The 24,403-nt window shown below is 35.5% G+C and overlaps 1 protein-coding gene across 13 annotated transcripts in view; it reads right to left on the bottom strand.

Annotated features, from left to right (window-relative positions):
- Positions 1 to 1,447: 1,447 nt before the first annotated feature.
- The window catches only part of LOC128545958 (dynein axonemal heavy chain 6-like), a 193,990-nt gene continuing 171,034 nt past the window's right edge, over positions 1,448 to 24,403 (bottom strand). For 12 of the 13 annotated variants that reach the window (XM_053519337.1, XM_053519282.1, XM_053519280.1 and 9 more), the window contains 10 exons: positions 23,119 to 23,224; positions 20,094 to 20,321; positions 18,844 to 19,041; positions 14,911 to 15,104; positions 13,479 to 13,672; positions 9,433 to 9,644; positions 8,659 to 8,881; positions 6,918 to 7,072; positions 5,678 to 5,824; positions 1,448 to 2,931 (listed from right to left, as the gene is read on the bottom strand). In XM_053519337.1, the coding sequence (XP_053375312.1) occupies positions 2,683 to 2,931; positions 5,678 to 5,824; positions 6,918 to 7,072; positions 8,659 to 8,881; positions 9,433 to 9,644; positions 13,479 to 13,672; positions 14,911 to 15,104; positions 18,844 to 19,041; positions 20,094 to 20,321; positions 23,119 to 23,224 (1,906 nt within the window). In that variant the 3' untranslated portion in view covers positions 1,448 to 2,682. Of the gene's footprint in view, positions 2,932 to 5,677; positions 5,825 to 6,917; positions 7,073 to 8,658; positions 8,882 to 9,432; positions 9,645 to 13,478; positions 13,673 to 14,910; positions 15,105 to 18,843; positions 19,042 to 20,093; positions 20,322 to 23,118; positions 23,225 to 24,349; positions 24,377 to 24,403 lie in introns of all 13 variants that reach the window. The other variant, XM_053519316.1, reaches the window with a different exon arrangement.

Raw genomic sequence — 24,403 nt, 5'->3', positions numbered from 1 at the left:
TGGACAGACGAACTGAGGGCATTCCTATAGTCCCCTCTGTAGTTCCACTGGTAGAGGACTAAAAACATCTTGGTAGAAAACCACTAACAAATGCTTCATGTAAAATATAAGCCTTGAATTTCTAGAAAAGATGATATTATTCTAAGTAAAAGTGCTGCCCCAACTGGCAATGAGGGATTTAAAATTTGGCCTGCGAGTACACAGCCATTTTAACAAACTTGAAAGAGGTCCATGCAATAAATGCTACAGAGAATGTTTGGTGAGGTTCCATCTAGCACTTCATGATAAGAATTTACTGAAAGCTTTTTTTTCTGTTTTCATCTTTGGGAGCTACCAAATCAGAGTGAACCATCTGAATATATTGAAACAAATCCATGCACAGAAGTTTTAGACCAAGTTTGGTGAAAATCTATCCAGCAAGTCATGAGGCAGAGTTGTTCAAAGAAGAAGAGCTGTCAGAGGACAGCAACACTTGACTTTATAAAAGCCTCGTCACTAAAAATGTTGAATGAATACATAAAGTTAAAGAAAGGTGTGTAACTTTGAGAAATTGCAAAACAGTTATGAAACATCTGCCATAAATGCTACATTATGACAATGAACTTGAGTGTAAAGTTTCTATCCATTCTCACTAGTGGTTACCAAGATACCTGCTTACACCCAAAAATTTTACGCTAAATTGCTCCACTGAAAAAGGGGCATGACTTGGTAAAAGTGCCAGATAGAGTTATGAAATCTGTGCACTGCATGTCAGATCATCACAATAAACAAGTTTGTTCAGTTTCTATCCATGCTCACTTGCAGTTACCGTGGTAACAGCTCACACATAAAAACTTAACCAAAAGGAGTGGTGTGATCAGAGGAAATAATGTGCTCAACTATTTAAATACTGGATAGTGCAGGAGCCTTGTGTCATATGATGTGGAACAAATATTTTAAGTTTGAATAAAATTTGCACAATAGATATAGCCCTTATTGTCATATGTTGCAAGTGAGGATAAGGAAGTTTAGAGTTATCTTAAGTTAGAATCCAGTCCACAGAGTAATTATAGAGATAAAGTAAAAGTGCAGCAAAACTAAAACCATTTCTGCAGACATCAGCCAACCAGGATAGCCCTCCATATTTTGTATAACTAAAAACTCCCAAGCCAAAAAAGGAGCATAGCTTTCTAAAAAGCCAAAACTGAGCTACCTGTGTATATTACAGTGCACAAGTGTGTTAAGTTTCAATTCTTTCCAACAAGTGGGTACCGAGATACTGAGATGCCTAAATATACAACAACTTAAATAAATCAGAAAGCATACATCCAACAAATAGGTGAGCACAATAGCTCTACCTATTCTTTGAAAAATCAAGCTAAAACTGTTCATAAACAATCATCCACCAACACTAAAAGCTTGCCCTGAACCCTGGGTTCAGGTAAGCTAATAAGCAAAATATCAGATATAAGTGAAACAAAATTATTATTTCTTAAATATAAAATATCAATCAATAACAGCAGTCTTTCTAGGAAACAAAATAATATTGCATAAATTAAAGTTTTATGTTACTCTGTTGTCAATACAGCAGTAAATTTACATGTATATTCATACAAAAATACAAAAAAATGTACAACAAATTCAATTTACAACAAAAAAATAAATATTACACAGCAGTCAACATGTTATCACAGAGTTACATATATGTATACTATGAAACATAAATATAAAGGTCAAATAAAAAAATATTTTTGGACAAGGAATGTATAAATTATCACAGTTTTGGCATTTTTTTTTTAAGAAATCTACGTTTTTGGACGTTTATTTTATACATATTGTGCATTTTAATCGACCTGGCAGGGTGGGGTTTCGTGATGGTCCACTGCATTATTGTGCAGGATATGTAGTATATTCGGCAACCTGATTTCTTATTCGGTGGCCATCTACCTTACATTGTAACCAATGTAGCGTTGAATTTCAGTCGTTGAATACGGAATTAAACAATTATATTGCTCTACCTATTTTGCTTGTGTTTTGAGATTACCATTATTTGCGTAAGTCAGAGATTAACTCTGCCCAGCCAGGTCAAATAAAATGCACAATAAAAAGTTTGAAATATTTTTAGGCAAAGAACGTATAAATCATCACAACTGTGTCTTGTCTCTATTATCTATAAAATATTCTGGACGGCATCATTGTAAAGATCTGAGACACATGATACAATGTATACATACTGCTGAACCTTCAAAAATCTCGTTTTATCATAAAAGGCATTACAATTCAGGTATAATGATTCTTCAAGCACAAATGACATCCTACAAATACATTTGGGGGAAACAAAGTCTGTATGTACAGACAATATAAACATTCTCATTTTGTGCAGAACTGAATAACGGAAATGAACAAACAAAACTTTGTGCAGAAATACTGGTGTAAAGATGCTCTTGATTTATGTACAATAATACTTCATGGTCCATCTTCACTCCATATCTGAAACTGAAACCCCTATTAATCCCCTAAAAACTCCTCTGTAGCCAGTTATCTGCCCCCAGCTCCTGCCAACCAAAACACAAATCAAGTCTTAAGTAAATTGTAACAGGTATTCAACTGCTGCAAATTTAAAGAAGCACCTTTGTAAATGTGTTCATCCAACCTTTACTTATAATAAAGTCTTTATTATACAGAAATATATAAATCTTGAAATTATTCATCTGGCTGACAGAGTAAGGCCACACCTCTCATCACCCAGAAATGTGGATCATGGTCAGATGGTAAATTAACAGCAGTAACAAAGTTTGTTGAATGTCCGGTAGAGGAGAGTGTCCCCGCCCTCTCAGAGGTTCTGTACAGGGGACACTCGTACACAAATACAGGTTGATCACTACTCTCTGACAGTTTCTCTGGTGTTGGTACATGGTCTTCAGCATGTGTAGATGCTCTTGTAGGCTGCTTCTGAAAACACAACCTCAATGTTAGTATTACTATCTCTATAAACATTCTTATATCAAAAGATGGCATATAGTGCAAATAAGCCACAGTAAAAAGATTGCCATGAGTGGCCTTGAGCCGCTCAACTGACCTTGACTGCTTGACCTTGAATATATGTCATCACTGAATGTAACAAGAGCTGTCAGTGGACAGCGCGCTCGACTATTCTCAGTGCTTGATAGTAGTATAATATAAGCAATGAGTAAAACTTTAACATTACAATAAGCATATTCTAAGTCGAAAAGGGGCCATAATTCAGTCAAAATGCTTGATAGAGTTGCCTCCTCCTTTTTACAGACTGGGGTCATGATGGTAAACAGGTATGCAAAATATGAAAGCAATATCTCAGTGGACTTTGAAAATATTTGGGGTGGTACACAAACTTTAACATTTATTCTAAGTCGAAAAGGGGCCATAATTCAGTCAAAATGCTTGATACCATTGCCTCCTCCTTTTTACAGACTGGGGTCATGATGGTTAACAAGTATGCAAAATATGAAAGCAATATCTCAATGGACTTTGAAAATATATGGGGTGGTACGCAAACTTTAACATTTGTGTGACACTCACGCTAACGCTAACGCCCACGAATGTGCGAGTAGGACAGCTCCCCAATTCTTCGAATAGTCGAGCTAAAAATTGTGTTCAGTATGAAACTAGATGGACAAGAAATTTGATGAAGATCCATTCTAAATGTTGAAGTGTCCTAGTGACCTAGATTTTATCCCAATTTGACCAAGTTTCAGAGCTGCCACTGATTCAACAAACATTTCAACCAGATTTCATGTAAAACTGGCATAAAATATAGCCTCTTGTTTAGTGTTAACCCTTATCATGCTGGAAACGATTGATCCTGCCTTTGCAACCAGTGTAGATCATGGTCAGCCCGCACACCTGTGCAGTCTGACCATGATCTGCACTGTTCGCTATTCAGTCAGTATCTTTAAGGTAAGCTCCCCTTTAAACAGTTAATGTTAAACTGTCCAAATGGACAAGTCCATTTTAGAAAATGTAGCATGAAAAGGGTTAAGTTTTTTCTAATGGTTGCTTATATTTCTATTATCTTACCTGGTAACTTATTTTTTGGACCTCAAATTGATCATTTCGAACTTGAACATTCTAAGATCCATGAAGATCAGGTAGAAAATGTGGTCTTTGTAGTGTAAACAAGGCTTCTCTATGATATGACCTATTTCTTGATCCAAGATTAAATGAGTTTTGAACTCAATGTAGATTTTATGAACAGTTTTTTCATATAAATCAAGTAGAAAATATGGCCTAAGAGTGATGACAAGGTCTTCCTATGATCTGACCTTGTGACCTAGTTTTTGACCCCAGATGACTAATTATAAAGCTGAACCTAGACCTAATAAAGACAAATATTCTAACTTTGTGTTTAATACAGATCAAGCAAAATGGCCTCAAATGTTCAAAAGGTTTTCAACGAATATAACCTATTGACCTTGTTTTATGCAAACTAATTGTTTCAGACATAACTTAGATTTAGAAAGGTAATTATTATGACAAAGTTTCATAAAGACCAAGCAGAAAATGTTTACAAGGTTTTATCTATAACTTGAACTAGTTTGTGAACCAAGATGTCCATCTTTTGAAAAATGCCTAGATTTTATACAGACAAACATTCTGACCATATTTTATATAGATCAAGTAGAAAATATGGCCTTCAGAGTGGTTATCCTATGATCTGACCGATTGACCTACTTTTTATAATCCAGCTGACCCAGTTTTAAACTTGAACTAGGTTTTAAACAGATAAACATTCTGACCATGTTTCATATAAACCTTGTAGAAAATAGGTGTGAACAAGATTTTTCTATGACCTGATCTAGTGGCCTAGTTTTGGACTCAAGATAAGGCATTTTTAAACTAAAACAAGACTTTATTAAGACAAAGGTTCTACCAGTTTAAAAAAGACCTTGTAAAAATATGGCCTCTACAGTATTATCAAAGTTTTTGTGTGATTTGATCTAGTAACCTAGTTCTTGACCACAGATGACTCAGCTTCCAACTCATGCGAGAATTTATTAAGACAAACATTGTGACCAGTTTCATTAAGACTGGCCAAAACTGTGACCACCTCTAAAGTGTTTACAAAGGATTGGTGATGCCAGATGCCAAACGGTCCATCTATACTTAGTGTAGCAGCGTGTCCTGAACTTTTGGTTTAGCTGAGCTAATAAAAATCACAAGTATAGCTCGTCTTCTGACTGAAATAAATACACTGTAATAATGGATTTCTAATGAAACTTTCCATACTGTCAGGCTACCATGCATAAGATAAGTATAACACAGGTCTAGCTTCAGTCCAAGATTGTCAACACATTATTCACAAATACCTTTACCATCTTTTTCTTCATTGAAATGAAAAGCTGTATATTATAATGTATATATGAGCCACGCCATGAGAAAACCAACATAGTGGCTTTGTGACCAGCATGGATCCAGACCAGCCTGCGCATCCGCGCAGTCTGGTCAGGATCCATGCTGTTCACTAGCGGTTTCTCTAATTGCAGTAAGCTTTAAAAGCGAACAGCATGGATCCTGACCAGACTGCGCGGATGCGCAGGCTGGTCTGGATCCATGCTGGTCGCAAAGCCACTAAGTTGGTTTTCCCATGGCGCAGCTCATATCAATAATATGTCATGTATGAGAATTTAACCAAAATTCACTGAAATGAATACAAGTTTACCTGCACAGGTTTGAAGTGTATCTCTGGTAGCTTTGAGAACCTCTGTCCAGGGAGAGAATCATGCAGACAACCCAAGTCCAAATTCCATCTTGCACCATCAATAAATAAACCAAATATAACCACTCCATCTTCTGGTGGCTGATTACCCTACATTTAGTAAATAGAGAATCATTTAAGTCTGTAAATAACACTGCACAGTTTTTAGATAAAATATATCAATGGCACTGTAACTAATAATTTACTCATCAAAAGGACCATCTGACTGATATTTTTGCTCAAAATTTTCTCTTTTCAGGTTCTTTGATACTGTACCCAACATAAGAAATTTGAGTTGAGCAGAAAACATGCTAGTAACACGGAATTAATTCTGCATGTTATGCACAGATAAACATTCCAGACAGTCCATTTTGATGTTATGGCACACAGATAATGTGATAGCACAAAAATATTAACAGAAATGGCTTGACTTGTGACCTCTGACTTGCAAACTTGGCAAACTGGATAGTTATAATAAAATTATAAACTGTGCCATATAGGTGTTTTGCACTAAAAATAAACATGATTAAAAGCAGTTTTATCAAGAGGTAATAAATTAAGCATTATCATGGTAATCGGAACAGTCATTTGAAATATGTGTACCAACCCACTACCCAAGAGCAATTTATGAAACTTATATAAAGAGGTTTTATACATCATATTACATTTAAATATTTGTATTCTAAACAAAAAAAATACATGTAGTTCTTCCAGTGATTTCAACAGCCAAATTTTCTGTCACATGATCAGTTTTACTGTAAATGTCCCTACAGTCTTTGACAGTTATAGAATACACAAGTAAGACCTTGTCTAGTGTACTGCTGTGATGAGAACTTTTCCCATGTTCCCTTTTATAGCAAGGAATATAATTTAGTTGCAGATAGGCCCCATATTCAACACATGGTTCTCATATTTAACATTTAACAGAACGCCAATCAGGTATGTAACTGTATTTTATATGTTCAATTTTCATTGAATGGCTAGACAACTGTAAACTGCTTAGGGAAAGCTTGATTTTTCTCTACTGGATTTAAACAAGAAAATTCAGTTATTTTATATACAGACTTTTTAATTGATTAGAAATTCTGATTTTTGATGTCGAAGTGGGTATACACATTTGATAAACCTGTAGAAAAATTCAATGAGGTCTGACAATTAGTTCTTAGGATATTTCATATTTATCATAAGTGCAAAATACCTGTACCTTAAATGCAACTTCTTTAATGTTGATTTTCTCCTTAAGATCACTGAGTGACTCCACTGTATCATGTGTCTTCTGTACTTTAAATTCAAACTGTAGAGAGTCAACTGGTATACCAAGCTTTCTGGCATGACTCTGAAGAACACCAGTCAGGAAGCCTGAAATGAAAACAGTAATAAGACATGTAATGAATCAGGAATAATTTGTTTATATTTTAGCTGACCAGTCTCATCATTCAATTGTTCTGCAATGAAAGAACAAAGGAAGACTTCGATCTGCCGATTTCATTCATGTCTCATATCTGCTATGATATTACAGTTTTTACTATTACAAACAAACTCTGCTGTAAGAAAATCACTGAGTGCTTGACTACAGTTAACAAGAAATGTTAACAGAGTTAATAACCTCCTCTGCCAATGACATTTTGCATGCAACATACAATTCTTTAAATGAAACTTTGAGCTTCAGGCCAAGACTAAGACTTGTTATGGAGATCATTTACTAGAAGTTACAATCCATGTCAGAGTTGGGACTGAAAGGTATGATTGTGACCTGGAGTTATGGGCCTGTGTGTAGGTGATGGCACATCATTTTATTACAGGTAACATTTGTGTCAAGTTGTATCAAAATCTGCTGACTGATGGCAAAACTATGGACAGGACACAAACCAGTCTCTGTAAAGCTTTCACCACTAAGATGACCTTGACCTGCAGCTATTGACCTTGACACGTGGCACATTTTCTTGATACAGGGAATATTTTTGTCATGTATTATTAAATCAGTTGATGGATGGCAGTATTACGTAAGGAACACAAACAGAATCTATAAACCTTAGACCACTGTAAACCACTGACCTCTAAGTTTGAATTTGGAACAATGTGGCAGGGTCTTGACACAGGTACTTGCTAATTTAACATTTGGGCTAAGTAATATTAAAATCAGTTGATGTATGACATGGCTATGGAAGGGTTATAAATCAGATCCTGTAAACTTTGCCCACTAAATTTAATATTGACCTTTAGGCAATGGGCCTCATATATCTTATGTATGACATATCTATAACATAAGAAACATTTGTGCCAGAAAATATTAAAAGCAGTGTTACAAAAAGGTCATCAAATGATCCTGTAAGCCTCAGCCCTTTTAATTCGAAATTGACCTTGAAGCGATGGGCCTGGGTCTTATTTGTGCAAGATATTTGAAACATTTGTGCCAAGAAATAGTAAATGTTACAGAAGATGCCATCTGGTTTTAAACTTATCCTAAATTGCACAGACAAACATTCTGACCAGGTTTCAAATAGGTCAGATTTAGAAAATATAGCCTCTAGAGCATTAACAAAGATTTTTCTATGATTTGACCTAATGACCTAGTTTATTATCCCAGATGACCTAGGGTATATTTTGACCCAGGTTTCATACAGATAAGATAGAAGATATGACCTTTAAACTATTATACCCTTACCCTGCTTAATTTCTAAAAATGGACTGGTCCATCATTCAATTTGGGCAGCATCACTTATTATTTAAAGGGTTTTTCACTGAAAATTTACTGACTGAATGGCGAACAGTGCTGACCATGATCAGCCTGCATGGACGTGCATGCTGATCATGGTCTGCATGGTTGCAAAGGCAAAATCACCTGCCACCAGCAGGCTAAGGGTTAACAAGGTTTTTTTCTATGATTTGACTTAGTGACCTAGTTTTTCACCCCAGATAATCCAGAATAAGGTGATATTATTTACCTTGAGGAAAGAAGAATCCTGACAACCAGAAGCTGTATGGTTGACACCTTGGTATCTCCTTAAAGTCCACTTCAGCTGCCGGGTTCTTGGATCCGAGCACCGGTTTCATCAGTTTCTCTACTGTATTCAGCATCATCTCAGCCCACTGGGCAAAGAAGTCCACCCTCATGTACAGGTTCTGGATCCAAGACCCTAGAGGCTTTCGGGATTCATAGGAGGCAGTCTGCAAATGTAACAAATAGAGGATATTGTACAAGTGTCTTTTCTTATTAAATTTATTAAAGTAGTTGAACAAAATTTATAAAATGCGAAGCTCAAGAAAATTCAATGTGAAAAAACACAAGCAAAATTCTTTTAATCACATGTTAGCTTGACATGTTAAAACATCGAAATTTCTTCTTTCTCTATCTATCATAGACAAAGTCAATGCAATAAATGTTTCCTGTTCTTAAAACAACATCAGCATCAAAATGTTATTCCTCTAGTGTAATACCAACATTATGTAATGGCTTTATTTCACTACCGCTACATGAAACCTGTGATAAATATATTTCGAAATGCAAGTTTTTCAAACAATAGACTACAAATGAAAAATTATATCTAAGAAACTGAAACTGAAAAACACTTTAGATAATTATGCTAAGGAAAATTAAAATACAACAGTTTTGGTAAGAAATATCACTATTACTTAAACTGTCTGATCTATATATCCTTCAATTTCACTTATTGCTAGAAACTATATGGTTTAAGTCATTCAGACAACAGAACACAAACCTTCCATTTCTGTGGTACCCCCTGTGACAGCAGAGCATTATAGGCTTCTTCAAGTGGTTCAGACATGATTACCTCCCCTTTGATAGCGAGGATAAGGGATTTCATGGTGGTATGTATAATACTGAGGAGGTTGTTGAAGCGGTCTATCTCCTGACGTAATACAGTCACCAAGGCTGAGTTACTCATCACCGCATCCACAGCAGATTGTAACACTGTAACAGAACAATGAATAACCTGTACTATAATATAGCAAATGAACGATATGACTGTAATATAAAAGTGAACATTCTGTACTGCTGCACAGCAATGAACAATATGTACTCAAACTGTTACATAGCAATTAACATTCTGGGGATCATTTCACAAAAGTTTGTAAGTTCCATCCTAAGTTGTCTCCTAAGTATGAAACTTTTAAAACACATTTGAGCCGCATCATGAGAAACCAACATAGTACTTTTGCATCCAGCATGGATCCAGACCAGCCTGCGCATCCGCGCAGTCTGGTCAGGACCAATGCTGTTTGCTTACAGTTTTCCCTAATTGCAATAGACTTTGAAAGTGAACTGTATGGATTCAGTATTGATGTGCAGGCTGGTCTGGATCCATGCTGGTCGCAAATGCACTATGTTGGTTTTCTCATGGTGCGGTTCGTTTATTTCATAGGATAAAACTTGTATCTTTTTAAAACTATAGCCATGAAACACCTTACTCCTAAGTTCAAACTTTGTCCCAACAGGCCCCAGAACTCTAACATATCTGTACTGTTAAATGGCAATGATTATCTATACCGTTATCTAGCAATTTACAATCTGTTCTGTTACATAGCAATCAACAATCTTTACTGTAACTTAGCAATGAATAATCTGTACCATAACATACAAATAAAGAAATCTGTATTTTAAAACATACACACATTGACCAGGGGCATACTTCAAGCTGTACGGATTCAATATCATGTAAATTTACCATAAAGTATTGTACATAAAGGTCACACGTAACTTAACAACATATACTTGTTAAAGACTTCCAAATGTATCAAACTGAGGACATACCTTTTTCAGAATAATTTTGAGTTTTACATTTTCTAAAACGAAAACAGTCTTCTCCATATTGGAAAAATGTAATGAAACATAATCAATTCTTTTTGGCTTTATTGTGAAAACTCGATAATTTGAAATTGTTCACAATCAATGGACTTTTCTCATGATTCAGATCAAAGTGATGTAGCATTTATAGAAATAAAGTTTTGTTACTGAACAAGAATACATGTAATCAGAATCCTGCAGTTACTGCAGTTGGTAAGGAGCAAGTCACAAATCAGCAATTTTATCATGCGTGTAACAGTGTTTCATTTTTTGCCCAATATTTTGTTTTCTTAAAGGTCCAATACTAAGGAAAGTGAACATTTTAATTTCTTTTAAAAAGCACAGAAACTATTTCATTTTATTGGAAAATGAAGTTGGTATGTAGAAATTCGAAATAAATCACAGTATATGTACAATTATTTTTCTATGAAGTATGAAGAAAGTTAAAAAGACCTGGGGGGTCATTCTGTCGATTCATTGAAATTTCAACATAATACAAATACATTTCTTTGAGTCCAAAGACCTTCTGTAAATTTTGACCTGCCAATCTTCATTATTTAGTGTCTTGCAGAAGTCTATGCACTGGCTATGAAAAAAAATGCCAACTCACTTTCCCTTAGTAATGGACCTTTAAAACATAATTAATTCATGATTTTCTCTCTAGTTTACCTTATTTCATATTATCTAGTTATGATACCTTTTTCCTATGATTCAGTATATGATGTTGATCTATTTCAAAGAAATGCCAGGTATTTAAATTCAGACATATATATTGCACATACATGAATGAAATACAACATAGAATCATAAAAAACAAGAGCCGTCTCCATAGGATGACACATGCCCCCGATGGCACTTTGAATGAATAGTTATGGCCGATGTTAGAGTTTAGGACCTTTGAACTACGGACCTGGGTCTTGCGCGCCACACGTCATCTTACTGTGCCACATATTCATGCGTAGTTATTTTAAAATCCATGCATGAATGACAAAGATATGGACCGGACATGCCCATCATTGCACTATCTATATGACCTTTAACGTCTAAGTGTGACCTTGACTTTTGAGCTACGGACCTGGGTCTTACGCGCGACACGTCGTCTTCCTGTGGTACACATTCATGTCCAATAATTTTAAAATCCATGCATGAATGACAAAGATATGGACCGGACACGCCCATCAATGCACTATCATGAAATATGACCTTTAACGTCTATGTGTGACCTTGACCTTTGAGCTACAGACCTGGGTCTTGCGCGCAACAACTCGTCTTACTGTGGTACACATTCATGTCCAATAATTTTAAAATCCATGCATGAATGACAAAGATATGGACCGGACACGCCCATCAATGCACTATCATGAAATATGACCTTTAACGTCTAAGTGTGACCTTGACCTTTGAGCTACAGACCTGGGTCTTGCGCGCGACATGTCGTCTTACTGTGCCACACATTTATTTGAAAATCCATCCATGGATGACAAAGATATGGACCGGGCACGAAAATTGCGGACAGACCGACAGACGGTTCAAAAACTATATGCCTCCCTTCGGGGGCATAAAAAATCAGAAAACTTTACAATAGAGCAAACAAAACAGGGCAATGATGGCCCATGATCACTCGCTATAGTTTCACAACAGGTAACAAATCTTGTATGGTAGAGGGTCAACCAAAAACAATTTTGATGAAAAGGACTGCATACATATTGGGTAGTGACCATGCCATTTAGCAACCATATTTTTTTGTATTAAAATAATATGAACAATCTTGGTTGAAGGTCATGCAAAGAATATTTTTTGAGAAATTGTTTTGAGAGTAGGCAAGTAGTTTCTGACAAGAAAATCATTTTTTATGTATTTAAGCTGCTTATTTTTAGTCACTGCCAGTTAACAAAGTGGACAAATTCTACAAAAGAATGTAAGACAAATTAGGGTTTTAAAGGACAGTGCAAGATACAGAACATTTTCTGATTCAAAAAGCATACTCTTGCTCTTTCATGTACAAAGAGTAAAATACCCTAAAACCCGAAGACCATCAGTATTTTTCATACTGTAAACCCAGCACACTTCCCACTGATCTAAAGAGGACTCCTTAACAAGAAGTTCTCAATATGTATTGAAAAGTTAACATATCCCGCAGTGGCTAATAAAATAAACAAACTTGGTAGACAATCATTCCTGTGATTTTTTTTCAAAGTACATGTACATGTATTTAGAGAGATTTGGAGAATCTGGCTGCCATTTTTTTTGATAGAATCTGAATAATCCAGACAATTTTGGTAGAGAATCAAACAAGAAACACTTGTGTGGATCTGTTTTCTAAACCAAACTAGGCAATTAGATTATAATTAGATTTTTAAAATTCCACTGACAACATCTTCTGGCATCCATGTGTTTTTAAGAATTGTAATTATTTTAACACCCTTGGTAGCAGGTACCTCAGAATTATTTGTGTGATTATTTTTCAAATTCTGACAAGTCTGTCTATTTTCAGCCTCAGTTTTATCAGTTTTCATCAAATGTTTCAGAGGTGATGCTGTTTGAAAGATGACTGACAGACAACAGACAACAAGTAACAACAATAACTAACTCAAGCACTTTGTGCTTAAACAAGCTAACAACCCAAAAAATTAAGAAATATAAACAACTGAATAAATAATAAACCAAACAATGCAGAGCAACCACAGGTCAAACCCACAACCTTTCGGATTATCTGGAAAAAAAGAGCGCTGAAGTCCGTTATATTATCCATTTCACAAATAACACAACAACAATTCTGACTTCACTTTTTAAACCTTACACAAAATAGTTTAATAGTCAGTAATGGTAAACAACCACATTTGATTATATAATTACTGAATGAGACCAAGTTATGGAACTTTGTTATACTGATGATTTGCAGGATGTTCCCTCTTTATATTAAGCACTGAACAGTTATTATACTCATAAAACAAGTCTTACATCTATTTTTCTCTTTATCTCTGAAGTCAGGAAGTTCCCGGGTAAGTATATGTTTAACTTGTATCTGGAACAGTGTTGAGCCAGTACTGCTAGCTCTCACATCTCCCTCTGCCAGCTCCTCCACCGTTTCTGGTAACTGTCGGATAATGTCATTGGCTAGATCTCGTACTATATCATCACTGCTCTTCTCAGATCTGTAGGAAGGCACAATATATCATTTTGGGGTTTATTATTTGCAACAGCAGCAAATGTCATACAGCAGCTCTCATGAAGAATGAACACGGGTGCCTCTACAGACATTATTCAATGCTTTGATAGACCAGTGGACATTAACTATCTACCAGTATTGTTTCTTCACTATTGTGTTCAGACTTAACCAATCACATTTATAAAGTCTTTGTATACATTTATCTCATAATATTCAAAGAAAACCTTCACTGTTCACTGACAATGTGTTTATGCCTCTTCCTCATTATTCAGAGTCTTTATGGTATTTCTACTCTTACCAAGAACATTTACTAGCTGCAAAAATATTTTTTTGCTACAAGATCAAACCTAGTGACCTAGTTTTGACCTTGGGTAATCCAATTACAAACTTGTTGTATATTCTATTAAGGCAAACATTCTAACAGACTTCTGAAAATCAAGTAGAAAATGTGGCCTCTGGAGTTTTAACAAGGTTTTTCTTTGGTTATTCAGAAGGCACAGAATTATAAGAAAGAGGCTTACACATTTATCTCAAAATATTCTTAAAAACTTTGACTATTCATTGGCAATATAGGTGCACAACGACACTATAGCATTCACAGAAGCCTCAATGCTTTACTGACCATTTGTAGATCTCATAACATTCATGGAGAGCCTTGGCTATACACTGACAATGTGTGATCATCCATAGAGAGCCTTGGCTGTACACTGACAATGTGTGATCATTCATGGAGAGCCTTGGCTGTACACTGACAATGTGTGATCATTCATGGAGAGCCTTGGCTATACACTGACAATGTGTGATCATTCATAGAGAGCCTTGGCTGTACACTGACAATGTGTGATCATTCATAGAGAGCCTTGGCTGTACACTGACAATGTGTGATCATTCATAGAGAGCCTTGGCTGTACACTGACAATGTGTGATCATCCATAGAGAGCCTTGGCTGTACACTGACAATGTGTGATCATCCATAGAGAGCCTTGGCTGTACACTGACAATGTGTGATCATCCACAGAGAGCCTTGGCTGTACACTGACAATGTGTGTTCATCCACAGAGAGCCTTGGCTGTACACTGACAATAATGTGGAATCACTTACCTTGTTACATTTATAGAGAGTCTTAGTTAACAATATAATGTGATCAATATGTATAAATACCTACCCCACAGCTTGCATAGAAAGCTTTATTTGCACACTGACAATATTTGTGAGACCACTTACCCCATAACATTCATAGAGAGCCTTGGCTGTACACTGACAATGGTATTGATTAGTTCTTTGGCCTGTATTTCTCTGCAAGCTTTCTCAGCATTGTCAGTCATGCCAAATATATCAGGAGAGTCATAGTTAGGTAGGGATTCAACATAGGTTACAACATCTGCAAACGCCATAGAGTCCTTCACTGGTTGATAAATCTGAAAACAGGCATATAACTGTTTCTTACAAAGTTTCTTCAAAATGACTACTGTAAATCATATCTTTCTAAATTCTTAATGTTACAGGACTTTCAACCTAATTAATACACATTGTGTTCCCTTCTTACTTTTCTTGATAGAAAACCATTTCATGACTTTGCTAACTGGATATATCCAGTTCATTTCTGCTGTATCATAAATAAACCCTAAAGAAACAAGGAGCTGCATTCAATAAACGCTTGATGCCCCTGGTGGCATCCTTGTCGATAGATTTTGCACCTAAGTCCAAAATGAGGTCAAGGTCAAGGTCAAACTGAGGTCAGGTGATGTTTGAAGATGAGGAATGGTCACAGTTTACATCTGTATTAGTATCGATTCATTCTTGTAAGGCGTATTGATGCTAGACGAAACGGTCCCATTTGGTTAACCAAGAGATGGCCCATATAAAGCAACCTAAGTTCAAAATGAGGTCAAGGTCAAGGTCAAATTGAGGTCAGGTGATGTCTGAAGATGACGAATGGTCACAGGTTACATCTGCATTAGTATCAAGTCATTCTAGTAAGGGGTATTGATGCTAGACGAAACGGTCCCATTTGGTTAACCTCGTACGGACGGACGAACGGACCGACGGACAGGGCAATCACTATATGCCTCCTGCAGCAGTAGATGCCAGGGGCATAAAAATAACTTCAGTCCAAATTCATTCTCTTGGACACATAGGGCTCTGATTCTATTTCATACAGTTTTATCTTATTCAAAACAATCATAAACACACCAGTAATATGAAAGCAATATTTTCCCAAGATTTGTCAAAGTAATACATGCCAGTCTGAAAACAGACTGTGATGATCAGAGGTAAATTTTATCTAGATAAGTCAATCACAGATTGTTTTAATTGTATATCATTTTATCTTGCATCTGTGTTAAATATCAAACAGTACATCTGGCCAATTAAACCAAATTACCGAAAGATTAACCTTTGTCAATCCACAAGGTGTAAAAATTTTGCACTACTGAAATTTGCAGTCTGTTAATAACTGAGAGTCAACTTGCGACTTTTAGTAGTGGGTCAACTATAATATAACCATTGAGACCAGAGGTACAGTTTGCGATTTTGAGCCATCAGTGTTTGAGCAATACTAGGTAGAACAATATGCATTATTTGAGCAATATGAGTTCGAGCGAATGAATGGACTGTATTCCATATATACATTTTGTAGATATCAAATTCTCCTCAATAATCTCTGCAAAAAATGTAACAAATGTTGCTCTTAGTGTTGTTTTTTTTCTAAACAGCTTACAAGGCAATATTACTACCACTCAACTGTTCTGCTGCCAGCAAAATCAGTTGGTACAAAAAACAACAGTTGTAAAATTCATGCTATCTCATCAAAACTAAAATCATCAGCTACTCGAACACATATAAACATTTTATCAATATTCAATGTAGAAAACAGTGATGCAATGTGAACAAGTCATGCATATTTTTCTGTCAAATAAACAGAATACTGTGTGAAATATACAATAATGAAAGGGTGATGCGACATAAATAACACATAATGTGTACAACAAACAGAAAATGCTTGAAAAAAAACGAAATATGGTCATCGCAACATCTACGAAACACATCTATGCTGAAAAAAGCACGACTATCTAAAACTCTGAACACTGCAAGTGAAGCAATTGATATTCAAAATGAGTCACACCATGAGAAAACCAACATAGTGGCTTTGCGACCAGCATAGATCCAGAACAGCCTGCGCATCCGCGCAGTCTGGTCAGGATACATACTGTCTGCTTTCAAAGTCTATTGGATGCGCAGGCTGGTCTGGATCCATGCTTGTCGCAAACGCACTATGTTGGTTTTCTCATGGCGCGGCTCAAATATAATAATTACAGCATTCAAATAGGACAAAGCTATTGTACAATTAATGAAACGGTATATAAAATATGTACTAAGAATGGTAATGCCAATAGTTGGAGAACATACGTGCTTAATTAGGTTATCAATATAATCATATGTCGACCTAAGTGCAAAAATTTGGCTGCAAAGTTATAAAACTCCCGCTATATTTAATAATTAGTCATATTCAGGAATTATTTTAAAAAGTTTTGTTTACAATCATTTTCAATACTAGAAATTCTATGCACGTTTAATTAGCGAAACATAAGTACATGCTATCAAATGACAAAACCACTTATGACATTTTATAATAACCAAAATGAGCTGCAGGTATGTTATCCACAATGAAGCATGACAGTTTACGATATAATATTTGATCAAGTGACATAATGGTTACAACTGTGAACCTTACCTTCAAAACCACCTTTAAATATATATCAAAATTGTTACAGATAACAGAAATATTCCAGGTCAATACTTTTTCTTTCTTTATGATGCTTTAAACCTTTTGAAAGCATTCAAGGTATTTATTACAATAACAATATTACACTGTCATGAAAAACATACACTAAATTACCTTAATATCACTATTTTACCATAAAATATATAGACAAGAAATGTGTCTGACAGACAGGGATGTTCCCACTGTCTCGGGTTAGGACACAGATGCGTGAGTCCTGTGAGTTGGGCATTTTGATAATAGAACATGTATACTGAAGTTATGGACTGGAAAAGAAACATGACCATACACATTTATTTCACCTTTAAATGAGCCGTGCCATGAGAAAACCAACATAGTGGGTTTGCGACAAGCATGGATCCAGACCAGCCTGCGCATCCGCGCAGTCTGGTCAGGATCCATGCTGTTCGCTAATGGCTTCTCTAATAATAATAGTCTTTGAAAGCAAACAGCATGGATCCTGACCAGACTGCACGGATGCGCAGGCTGGTCTGGATCCATGCTGGTTGCAAAGCCACTATGTTGGTTTTCCCATGGCACGGCTCAAATGATTAAATTACATTTTCTTGTTAAAGTTTGTACAAGAAAGATTACATACAACTTTGACCTGTAAGCACTTAGTGATTTTGATCTTAGATATTTAGGAGTCTCAGTGTTGCAAATGACACTGTATTACTACGGTGAATGTTTGTGCTAAGTTGTGCTTAGATATGCATCCATTCATAGAAAAGTTATAGACCTGACCAAAAAAAACATTCTAAGTTTTAGTAAGATTGGGCAAAATTATGACCTCTGGAGAGTCAAAATTTTTGACAACGAAAAATGATAGACAACAGTCATAGGGTAATCATATTTGTGCTCAGGTAAGCTAAACTGGACCTTAAATTTTTAACCTCTAAGCATGATCTTGATATTTAAGCTAGGTGCCTAAATTTCATACGACACATCTTGTTATGGAAATTATTTGTGCCAAGTTATTTCGAAATCCAACGATGCACAACAAATTTATTAGTGGAACAAGGTTCCGTGCACACATATCAGAGGCATGCAGTGTAGACACATAAACAATAGGGATAAAAAGATATACCTAATCTTTTACTGAAACTTTTAGCATTTAAGTTCTTACATCTTTTTCAAATTCACCAAGAACATTCTCCCTTTTTTTTGTATTCATGGTCTTTCACCACCTACTGTTAGAAATACAAACATGGCAGGCACAGTAATGTGGTGGAGCCTTTGACTCCTGATCTGAAAATTCAAATCTCACTGGAAATGGAATTTGACTGCCATTTCTACAATCCCTTACCAAAAGCATGATTAACATAAGTGTTGAGAATTTTCTCCTTAATTACTAAATGCAAACATCTAATCATTACCTTATTAGGAGAATAGCTGTAGTCTGGTTCCAGTGATTCAGGACAGAAAAATCGGCCCAGGAGAGCATGTAAACATCTGTAGTCCCATTCATCTGTGACACGACCCCCGTATGTGACACCACCTATCAGGTAAGACAGGGCCTCCCAGGGTATAGTTTTATGTTCAGACAACAACATCTCCAGTTGCAGGATAGATACCTGAAATAAAGATGCTTATTTGTAATACTCTGTTAACTTGCTGTCTCTTTCTGATCCTGATCTACTAAAGAACATTTCTAACATAGACATTACTGTACAATGTCTGATATTCAGGACTGTTTTATTTTCCTTCTTTTTGGGAGCAGAGCAACATGCAAACACTTGTGAATATTAATCAACATTACCTCTATCAGCATATCCAACCTTGAAGCAAATATTTCTGAAATGTGAATCTCTGTTGTCTATCAATTAAGCCCTTAAAGTGACATGAAAATTGCCAAATCTACAGCATTATGGAGTCATTAACTCTCAGTCACCAGTTAAAACTTGGTATCTTAATTTCACTTATCTCAAAATTGACTACGATGGAGATGCTCAAGTCCAGTCAAATTCCTCCTTAATGTATGTGTTTTTAAGTCAAAATCAACATAATACGACTCAGTTGTATTGAAGAGAATCTGAAGTCCATCAGTCAAATTCCTATGTATTTAGGTCTTGGAGTGTGTCAAGTTAAAATAGTGTTATCTACATAAAAGTGAAATCTTGTATTGAAAATGTAAGATAAATAAATCTATCGCTACAGCCTCATAAGAATGTACATATAGAACCAACAACCTTCAGTAAGCCAGCTGGATGGTTTCCTCACATGAAGAAGTCTGCACCCCAGGAGGGGTTTGAACTCACATTAGTGAGGGGCATGTGATTTTAAGCCATTAACCTTAACCACTCAGCCACAGAAGCACAGAATGTACATGTAAACATGGCAGTACATGTAAATATGACATATAAATTTGTATTACAATTTTATATTTCAGATCATTATGTAAATACATGTTGAATTTTGACTAACAAGACTTAAAATATACCTTGACAGAACCAAAATTGCAGCATGCTGAATTTGACTAAAATGTAGTGAAAATGTATTAAAAGGAATTTTGGTAAGACCTAAAAATTTCTTTGAGATAGTTGGACTTTCCAGGTTAGTAAGTTCAAGGTTCCAAGTTTTCATCTATACTATAAAACTGTCTAAATGTTTTAACAAAGTACAATACCTCCAAATCTGAGTCATTAAACTCATAAGCAATGTTCCATCCTAGAGCTCCATATTTTTTCCTCTCATGTATAACACTGTTGAAGAGACACAGACCAAACAGTAACTTCTTCCATGCATGTCCTTTACTCATGTCCTCAAACATCTTTTCACTGATCACCCCTGTACCACCACTGCCGTATGCTCTCAACATGTTTGACTTTAGGCCATGTGGAGGCTCTACCGTCATCTAAAATAACAAAATGATCTCTAGTTGTTTTTTTTAATTACGATTGGACTAAAAACGTGGCCTCTTGAGTGTAAACAAGTATTTTCTTTGATTTGACCTAGTGGCCTAGTTTTTTAACCCACATGACCCAGATTCGAACTTGTACAAAATTTAATGAAAACAAACATTCTGACTTAAGTTTCGAGAAGACTGGAGCAAAAAAGTGGCCTCTAGAGTGTATACAAGCTTTTCCTTTGATTTGACCTAGTGACCTAGTTTTTGACCCCATGTGACTCAGATTTAATATCATCCTCCGAGACTTCATTATAACAAACATTCTTACCAAGTTTTATGAAGATAGAATCAAAAATGTGCCTCCTAGGGTGTAAACAAGCTTATTCTTTGATTTGACCTGGTGACCTAGTTTTTGACCCCACATGACCCAGATAAAAATTCATTCGATATTCTATGCAGACAAACATTCTGACCAAGTTTCATGCACATCAAATGAACAAGAGTGTTAACAAGCTTTTCCTTTGATTTGACTGGGTGACCTAGTTTTTTATCCCAACTGACCCAATTTCTAATCTGGCCTACGAATCGTCAAGATAAACATTCTGACCAAGTTTCATGAAGATAGGGTCATAAATGTAGCCTCTAGGTTGTTAACAAGCTTTTCCTTTAGTTGGTCTGATGACCTAGTTTTTGACCCGACATGTCAGTTTCGATCGTGTTCACAAGCCAAAAATAGCAAATTCTGGCCCTTTAAGGGGGTATTACTCTAGAATCCATGATGGGAAAGGAACTGAGATATTATGCCAGTACAAGTTGTGTGCAAGTTTGATTAAAATTGATTGCAAAATGTGGTCTCTATCGTGTTCAGGAGAAATTGTGGACAGACGGACGGACGATCACAAAAGCTCAGCCTGTCACTACTTGACAGGTGAGGTAAAAAGCAACAATTGATCTCTAATATTAATGGTCTGTTAATAGAAACCATTCAACAACATCAACAATTAAAATACTATATCTGACAATGCTGCTAATAATGTTGCAAATTTAACATACACTTCAACTTGATTTCCTAGTTTGAAATAATCTAAGAAAATCTATGAGTAAATTCTTTGCAACCAAGCAAAATAATAGCAGATTCAGTTACACTAAAACTGGTTTACATAGAACTTTATAATACAGAATACTGAATAAATTCCATGATTTCAAAGGACCAGAAAATATAAAAACACACTTAAAGTCAGCTGACGCCTTGGAGCATAGACTAGTGTTGCGGAATTTTCAGAATAATTTCTTCAATTGTCACCATATATGATTTATCAAAGGGGTCTTGATTAAGAAAAGAACAAGGGTTTGTTGGTACTTCAAAGTAAAACCCCTAATAACTATCTTCCTTGCCTTCTAGTTCAAAGATGTTTTTCAATAGTTTCTGTTGGCTTCAGAACTTTTATCAGAGGAGACACATTTTGATACTCTTATTGTTTTGTCTCATTATTTGAAACAATGGTAACTTGGTGACTTTCAACTATGTAGACATAACCTTCAAAACTTTTGAATATGTTTTTTTTTCTGTTACTGTTTTCCATATTCTGACCCCTGTGACCTTGACCTTTAATAGAGTGACTCCAAAATCAATAAGGGTCATGCACTCTGCATGTCCAATCATTCTATTAAGTTTCAGCATTCTGGGTCAACTGGTTTTCAAGTTATTGATCGGAAACGGTTTTCCATCATCAGGCCCCTGTGACCTTGACCTTTGATCGAGTGACTCAAAAATCAATAGGGATCATGTACTCTGCATGTCCAATCATTCTATGAAGTTTCAACATTCTGGGTCAAGTGGTTCTCAAGATACTGATCAGAAATGAATTTCCATCATCAGGCCCCTGTGACCTTGACCTTTGATGAAGTGATCCCAAAAACAATTGGGGTCATCTACTCTATAAGCCCTATCATCCTATAAAGTTTGAAGGTTCTAGATGAAATGGTTTTTTGAAAATAGTTTTTTTATCTGAAACAATATGTCTGCCCCAGTGGGTGGAGACATTAATATGATAAGAAAGCAAAAGGTTTTTTACTAGGTGATATCTGAAAATGTTTACTTATTCTTTTTTAAAGATTATCAAGAAAACACACTGCAGCATCAGACAGGTGATAAAAGTTCATTTTTACACAGTGACATGATTTTTCATGAGGTTTGCTTTACATCAAACAATATGGTGACTTGCAAGCTTTACTGGTGGAGAAAGACCTTTAAAGTATACCCGCCTCAGGAAATATTTACAACAAACTAGCTTAACATCCTCCTCCTATGAAAGAATTTCGGTTTGTTTGTTTTAGGCTTAATGCCGTTTTTCAACAGTATTTCAGTTATGTAACTGGCAGTTAACCTTACCAGTGTTCCTGGATTCTGTACCAGTACAAACCTGTTTTTTGCAAGTAACTGCCAACTTCCACACATGAACAAGAGGTGGAGAACGAATGATTTCAGACACAATGTCTTTTATCAAATCATCATGGAGAACATACCCCTCGCCAAAGATCCAACTCACAACCCTGCGATCTGTAGATCTGCGCTCTCCCTGCTGAACTAAGTGGGCGATTTTGGTTTGTAGTAAAAAGACGGTTGCATGAGAAATAAACTTCGTGTCTGTATGGGGAAATCTGAATCCTACCATTACTCCAGACTAGGAAAACCTCAACCATCTTTATCCCATTCTCAGATTGTAAATTTGGGAATTCTAAACCTTGAGTATATGCATTATGTACTTTATCAGTAGTGAAACCATTGACGTTCAGACCTTACCTTCATCCCAGTTTGTAGTATAGAAATAGGGAAACTTGGATCTGGCTTTGAGCTCAGCCACAGACGGAACTGCGGATCAATGTCATCATTGTTGGGTCGGTTAAAACTGAAATATACAGTATAATATTGGTTACATTATCATTCCTAGGAGTATTATATATAGTCATGTATCTGAGATTACTTCTCAATGAAATATAGATGAAATTTAAATACAATGAGAACAATATGTTAAGGATTGCTTCCATTTAAATATGAATGTAAACATTACAAGTTTTTCATTTACATATATCTGTATCTTGTCTTCTCATATAAAAACAATGAAAAGTAAAATATCTGAGTTCTAAGTCATCTACTGTCTTCTCTATTCTAGCATGCAAATTAAAATTCCATTTTTCTATCTGTTAAATTTAATTGTTTCTTGTGCAAACAGTTTAACACACACACAAGATCCCTGCATGAACTTAACAATAAAATAAATATGATATATTTGGTACAACATGTGGACAGACAATGCAACAAAAAGTTGTGCTGTATATATTTGATACAATGTGCTATAGCTTCCTAGATACTGCATGGAAAAAAGGAGTGCCAGTTAAACAGAGAGTTTTACAATAATTTAAAATACTTCACAGAGACATAGATATGTAACATAATTATTATGTTAAACTTTTATACACCTAAAGTGTTGAAAATTTTCAATCACTGTTAAATGAAATCTATGGACTAATGATATATATTGAACTATTCATTACAAAAATATGAGTACTGTTAAAAATGACACACAGTATTGAATCAACATTAAATCCTGTAAATTCTAGAATCTAATACATGCTCTCTGTTAATATTACATTACATAATGAATTGTTTCTTAGAATTCAAAAAACATTTAACAGAAAACAGCTGTTTCAGTATTTTTTCTTCACTGGAAACCAAGGAAATGCATATTAAATTTAATTTTGATTTGAATAACTTGCTTTGCTTTGCTTTGTCAATAAAACATAGAGTGAAGTACAATGGTTTGAACTTTTTATTGATATTTCTCTATAATATTCACAGTATAGGTATATAATATCTAAGGGGAGGTAATCTCACAGAGATTCTACTAATGAAAACACACGTAATATATGCACCCATCAACCTTACTGACTCTATACAAGCACTGTCACATATGTATGAATTATACATATGTTTAACACATATATATGACATATATGTGCATAATAAATCTTACCTCCCTGTGTCATCTGACAACTGGATCCTATATACACAGCATAGAGTACATTGA

The sequence above is a fragment of the Mercenaria mercenaria genome, chromosome 1 (assembly GCF_021730395.1).
Source record: "Mercenaria mercenaria strain notata chromosome 1, MADL_Memer_1, whole genome shotgun sequence".
Classification (NCBI taxonomy): Eukaryota; Metazoa; Mollusca; class Bivalvia; order Venerida; family Veneridae; genus Mercenaria; species Mercenaria mercenaria.
The sequence above is the reverse complement of the archived record's forward strand: the minus strand, read 5'-3'. Positions and strand labels throughout refer to the sequence as shown.